Source organism: Mus pahari, chromosome 5 (genome assembly GCF_900095145.1).
Source record: "Mus pahari chromosome 5, PAHARI_EIJ_v1.1, whole genome shotgun sequence".
Classification (NCBI taxonomy): Eukaryota; Metazoa; Chordata; class Mammalia; order Rodentia; family Muridae; genus Mus; species Mus pahari.
The window spans coordinates 147510063-147516971 of record NC_034594.1 but is presented as its reverse complement, the minus strand read 5'-3'; the positions used below and the strand labels follow the sequence as shown (position 1 = coordinate 147516971).

The 6909-nt window shown below is 40.6% G+C and overlaps 1 protein-coding gene across 6 annotated transcripts in view; it reads left to right on the top strand.

Annotated features, from left to right (window-relative positions):
* Rgs7 (regulator of G protein signaling 7) overlaps positions 1–6507 on the top strand; it is a 400387-nt gene extending 393880 nt beyond the window's left edge. For 4 of the 6 annotated variants that reach the window (XM_029538601.1, XM_021197429.2, XM_021197428.2 and 1 more), the window contains one exon: positions 5788–6507. Coding sequence is in view for 1 of the 6 variants with exons in the window: in XM_021197429.2 (XP_021053088.1) it covers positions 5788–5838 (51 nt within the window). In the remaining 5 variants the exon portion in view is untranslated. The remainder of the gene's footprint in view (positions 1–5787) is intronic. The other 2 variants (XM_029538602.1, XM_029538600.1) reach the window with 2 other exon arrangements.
* Positions 6508–6909: the final 402 nt, after the last annotated feature.

The following is a 6909-nucleotide window of genomic DNA, read 5'->3' as shown; positions in this document are numbered from 1 at the left end:
GGAGCAAAGATGGCTCACCTTCTGGCTCAGGCCTTGAGACTGCTCCCGGGCGAACACACCTCCTCGGGCAGGAAAACCAGAATTGGCTTTTATTAAATTGGGGAAGAAATTTTGGGACATGCAGTCTTGATTCAATTTCTTCTTAACCATCTTCTGAGTTGGAAAGCCCAGATTCTGTTAGTGGACTGGTTCATACACAGGATAAGTTCAGTGTTCCTTCATCATTCAATCCTTGCCCCTCACCATCGCCTATCAAACCTCTCCTAGTTTGACATAAAAGTAACTTAATTCCAGGACACTGAAATCTTTCTACCTTCACTTGTAAACATTTATTCTTGAAATAGTTTTTCCAGTGAGGGTGTTCTGCTCATGGAAGAAACTTTTGGGGACTTCTATAAGCTGATGTTTTTTAACAGCTATCAACAGGGTGGGTGACTTATCAAATAATATTCAGAGGCATATAAGTACAGGAATGCAGATTCATGGGCAGCAAGAACTGAGAGAAGGGAATGGCAAAATTCAGGAGGCAGAGGTGTGGACAGAAAGCATATCACTGAAGGCTGAGTAAGGGGCACAGTTGGTGCAGAGAAGGGATCTGGACTCAGAGAGCAGCTGGTGTCATACCAGCAGTAGACCCATGTATGGAGCAACAGCAAGCAGACTAGAGGGACAGAGAAACCAGATGATGACTGATTTTGAAATATAGGCAGAGTGAGACCAGAACATTTTTCAATATGAAACTTAAAGAGATTCTATGTAGTTCATCTTCTTAAATTAGTTTGCTCACATAGCCAGCTCTGCTGATTTTATGCCTAGAGACTAGACATTTGGCAGGTCACAGAAAGCAGTGGGCATTATTTTGTAATATGCTTGTAAGTCTTCAGAAACATGTAGCAGTAACATGAGTATTTCTAGGACACAAGCAAATAGAAACTGTCATGAAATAGCAAGAATTATGTGGCTGATTTAAATATGAAGGTGACAATGGAAATAGTCTTGTACTCTTAATGCTAAGGTCACAGGTCATCTGCTGTAACTCTGCCCACTTATCTCTCATTAGTCTACTTGCTGGACAGTTTACCTCTGTGACAATCATAAAACTTACAGAGTCAACTGCTCAGGCAAATGTAGCTTCTTGTGCTTGCTATTGGGTCAAGGTCTGCAGAAGAGCAAATGGACAGCAGTCCCTGTGTTCCCATTGTTTCCAACTCCATGATGTGGCTTCGGGCCTGGCCTTCCTGTCCACTCTCACTGACTTCACACTTCTGTCTCATCTCTCTGATTTAAGAGCAAGAAAAATGTTTTTTGAATGAGTTAAAATTCAAACCTATGAGTAAATATTTCAGTTGGGAAATCCAGAAAAGTCACACCAACTGGGCTCAGGGACACAGGTCTGTAATCTCAGGGACACAGGTCTATAATCTCAGAGACACAGGTCTGTAATCTCAGAGACACAGGTCTGTAATCTCTCTCAGGGACACAGGTCTGTAATCTCAGGGACACAGGTCTGTAATCTCAGGGACACAGGTCTGTAATCTCAGGGACACAGGTCTGTAATCTCAGGNTGTAATCTCAGGGACACAGGTCTGTAATCTCAGGGACACAGGTCTGTAATCTCAGGGACACAGGTCTGTAATCTCAGGGACACAGGTCTGTAATCATAGCAACTTGAAAACGGAGGCACCAAGTCACAAATTCAAGGTCTTCCTAGGCTCTGGAAGGAGTTCAAAGCCAGTCTGGGCAACTTGGTGAGACTGTATCTCAAGATAAAATAAATAAATAAGAGGGCTGGGACTAGATCTCTGGAGTAGAGTGCTAAGGCATGTGTGTGCCCAGGGTTCACTACCTAGATCATAAAATAAGTGCTTTATAAGTTGTTGTTTGGGGGCTCTAGATTACAGCGAACACTCTTGGAAAACTGTAAGATAGGAAGGACACGGTCTGATAAGAGTAAAGCTCTATAGTTCACTCTTGTTAAGGTGATGTTCCACTTTCACCTCTGTTTGAGGCTTGGTTTGTTCTAGAACTGGTCACATACATGCTCATTTTTTTTTTCTCTAAGATACTCTTCACCAACTGAATATTACAAAGGCTTGCAACATCTTGAGTTTCAGGTTTAGTCTAAGTGTCTGTGGTTGTCTTTGCTATAGATTTGTTTCTGCTATAGTCTCTCTCCCTGAGCCTGACAGGGGGGTTGACAGATGTCATTTGACATTCATGTAGTCCAGAGGCTAGGATGGTTTTTCTTCACATGGAATTATCAAATTATTGTAAGAAGTGATCTTGGAGGTGAATACTATTGGGGAGATTTTCTTTAGTCCTTTTACCTGCTAGAGTTGAGAGTTTGTGATTTAGCTATGAACGTCTTTCTAGTCCTGTAATTTACTTACCCAAAGATAATAGTCAGGGACTGATTCCACTGGCATCTGAAGCACTGCCTGGAAATGGCTGTTGGAAATGGCTCCCATGCAATTTAAAAGATGAATGTGCATCAAGGAAGGGACAGTGTTATTAAACCTTCAGTTTTTTTCTAATGGGCTGAACAGGAGAGAGTGAACTCCCACTAGTGTGAGCACTAATGTTGAGACTTGTGTATTTTCTTTTCCACAAAGAAGCAAGACAGGCAGCACACAGGATCTAGATCTTTAAATCTCAGTGAGCCACCGGACACGCTAGTTGCTTGCTGTCACATCAGTCTCTTAAGATCTTTTCACTGTTCATTGCATCCATCCCTTTTAATTGTTGCAATACACAAAAGCAATACTCTCATTGCAAAGTTGATAAGGCCATACTCTACAAGGCCATATGCACACAGTTCCTCATTTCAGATCACTGTTTCCTTATTATCTCAAATCCCCAGGTTGACTGTGACACTGTTTCCCTATGGGCTCCTATGGAAGATAGTTTTCAAGTTATTTCCTAGGACAGATATAGTCAGGTTGAACTTTTACCAGCTCTGACTTATTGATGTCTATAACACAGCAGATGCTAGCAGTCTTCATGATTTGCAGGGACTTAAAAACAAATAAAACTCCAGGAAGGGAACCATGTTCCCTTTTAAATTAAATGTATAAAGAAAAAGTGACAAGGATTTCTGTCTAAATAAAATTCAATTGTGTCTGAGTTTAAAATTGCCTCCCAATACAGCTAGCTTATTCTTCTTTTTCTGGAATTTTAAACCAAATCATGTTAACCTATAGTTTTAAGAAAAATAATTCTATACTAGCCTAGCCTTCTATGCTCCTTCTGCCTCACCAATGACATTAGAAAGTGTAAGCCCCTTTTCAATATAAATTATTTCATCTCAGAATAAATAATACCCACACACATATGCTATGTCACTAACACAAGACTCCAATAGTAAGTAAGTACAGGAAAGAGTATCATCTTTAAGCATAGAAAAGGGCTTTTTAATTCTAACATCAGCTAAATAAATTATCGTCTATGTTTTGCCTGGAGAAAAAGTATGAGCTACAGTTTTTGGTTTCTCACTGATTTTTCTGCCCTTTGCAGAGTCAGAATAGTGATTCTGGGATCTGGGCTTCTTAAGAGATCAGATGTCCTTCTTTAAAACATGGTATTAGCAGCATTTACAATAATAAGGCCATAGCCAAAATAAAGTGACTCTGTAAGACGTCCTAATTTAAAAAAAAAAAAAACAAAACACATTTGCCTACATAAGTGTTTCAAGTGAGATTGTAGAGCAGATGCTGCTGTTGCCTCCTTTTATGGACAAGGAAACAGGTACAGGGTTGGACGTGGTGTTCTTTGTCCATTCAGGCTGCTAAAACAAGATACCCTAAGCCAAGTGGCTGATGCAATACAAACATTGCTCACAGTACTAGAGGCTGGATCAAGATGTCAGTGATAGCTGGTGACAATCCATTTCCTGGTTCTCAAACGGCAGTCCCTTCTTGAGTCCGTACATGGAGGGCCAGATTCCCACTTAGATGTGTTCTGTAAAATTACCTTGTGTAGGCAGAGGGTGCTGAGCTAAGCATAACCTGAAATGAGATGGTTTCCTTAAACTTGGGAAGCTTCTGCTACCAGCTGCTGAAAGCTAAGATGGGGGCCCTTTTCCTACCAAGACAAAAGATCTTGCTTTTCAAGACTGCCATATTGTCAGCCAAAGAGCATACAAAGTATAAGGAAAGCTTATCAAAATGAATTATGGGCTTTCTAACTTTTGATAGTGTTACAGAATCATTAATCAATTCTTAAACATATCATTCTTTGTGTAAAATATGACAGCTTTGGTCTGAATTTTTGTGATTCCCAGCCAAGGAAAAAAAAAAAAAGAAAACCCACATGTTAAATTCTATAATCCCAAAGAGATAGGAATAGCAGGTCAGACTTGGGCACATGCTTAGATCCTAAGGGAAGAGATTGGATGAATAGAGTTAGGGGCTTTATGAAAGAGGCCCCAAGTAAATTCTTTGCCTCTTCTCCCATGTGAGGACCAGAGAATATTCTCTGCCATTTGTGGACCAGAAGAAAGGCCTTTCCAAGAACCCTGTGCTCAGGCTGTCAGCAGCAGGGAAACGAATCTCACCTGTTTCTAAGCACTCCATCTATGGGTTCGCACTCCAGCAACAGGCTGAGACAAGGTCCCTGAGTAATTTCTCACCTTGATCAAACTTGACTACATTAGAAAGTCAGTCAAGGATACAACTGCAACACACATGATTTCCCAAATACTGTAATGTCTCAAAACAATCATCCATTCCAAAGGAAAACAATTAATTATTTTAATTATATAAATATTTATATAAAAATAAATAATCAGGCCACTTGCTTTTATTTTAGAACCTAAAAATAGAGATAAAACAATTTATAATAAACTATGTTATCATAAAAAAGTTAACTTCCATATCACTGTAGAATACTAGCAATCAATAGAAACAAGTTGGTGGACAAGATTTCAAAAAAAGAAAGGAATAAAGGAAAAAAATTCCACGTACTCACTCTAATAGTATATTAGTAAAGTATGTGGAATTAAAATACATGGAATGTATATATGTAATGTTCCTGTTTTAGAAGAAACCAAGTTGTGGATGACAGAACGATGTTAACAGTTAGAAAGTGGAATGAAGAGACTTGTATCTCAAGACTCACAGTTGGCTTCTTTTTCTCCATTAAGTCTACATGGGAGGGATAGACTCAAGTTTGAGTTCCTACCAACCATACACTCAAAAGTGCATGTTATACAGTTCAGTTGCACCCTGACACATCCCGATAATTGCAAATGTAGCACCAACTCTACAGAATGCATTCACATTGTTGACCCGCAGAGCACCTGGCTCAGACTCCTGTCAGGATGTATGTTTCCGGTTGGGAACCTGGGTGTTGGCTCATAGCTCAGCCTCCGTGGAACGTTTATGGACATGTTTATGATTTGCTAATGTGTGCTGTGACCCCATCAGTCTGTTTGCAGTGGTGGTGGGGGAGGGCTGGGAGGAGAGGGATAGTTGGGGAGGGAGAGTCATTTGTTTGATGTGTTCATGCGTGGAGGGTGAGGGAGGGAGGAGGGGTCATCATTATGTTTGAATTCAGGTTGATTTAAGGGGTTCGGTTTGGGGCCTGGATGGCAGAGCCTAGTGTAAGAACTCATGTTTGTTAGCATGTGTGAGGTCCAGGGTTTGATTCCCAGGACCACACACCAAAAGATAAGGGTCCAGTTTGACCCTCACAGACATAATTCTGCTGTAGTAGCTGGATTCTACTATGGTTCTCCTTGTCAGTGATCGTGAATTATTTTCTTTCTTCATCTGATATTTTTTTCCTCAGGGGAAAACTCTCACATCCAAGAGGTTAACAAGCCTTGTTCAGTCTTACTAAAAGGATCGTCTTTGTCACATGAGTGCTGAACGGAGCCATCGCCCATACCTTGTAGCCCATCGCTGTTACCTGGAGCCAAGGACGTTAGACCAAGATGTTGCATGAATGAAGGACCGGAATTGTTCTTTTCTGTGTGCACATAAAGGCATCGCATTTGCCAAGGGACACTGTCATCTCATTGCCTTCATCTTCCCGTGTTGTCTGCTTCCCTCTCTCCTCGTGCTAAGCTGGATCTGTGTCCTTTTCTTTTTAATGAGTTCAAGCGAACGAAAACTTTATTTTTCCCCCTTTTCCTCTCCTTTTCTTAAAGCTTCTGCTAGATGCACAGTTCACTGAAAATTCAGTCAGTCACAAACTGGAAGAATTGTAAAAGAAAAAAAAAAGTATATATCACTAAGTACACACATGGCTTCACACTTATTAAATAATAAATTGGCACAGAAGGTGTCACTTCACCCGTGTTTCCAGTCTGAAGCAAGCACCCATTTTCATCTGTTCTCCGGACATTGTCTGTTCCTGTTTCTTGCATTTATTTTTATACCATATTTAAATGAGAAAACACCTTTTACTCCAGATGTATCAAAGTTGACCTCTTATCTGTAAATTTGTGTATGTTTATATTGTTGTTTTATCTTTCATTAAAAGATGCAGAATCTCGTTGCTTTGGAACTTTTGTTGTTGGTGCTAAGTGTAAAAGGAAGTGAAGAGAAAAAATTCAGAGCCAGTGAGCTGAGGCATAAGCTGCCGTTTCCCCGTCCCCCCACCCCACCCCACCCCCAGTTAATCTCAGGTTTGGATGGTATAGAATCAGGAATACAAGAGTTGGAACATCTCCCAGGCAGGCTGACCTGGGACCAAGAAGAGGGTTTGTCTTCTGACAACGTGGGAGTCCTATTTGAGGAGGGTTTTCTGGCTTCGGATGGAGTCTATCCCTGACAAAAATAGTTTAGACAGAATGGAGCTTGGGATCTATTTTCTTTAAAGCATACTTCTGATTGTACCCAAGGACAATGTTTCTTAGCTTTCCAGTGGTTACAGATTCCTTTTGAGAGTCAGATGTAATCGCCAGCA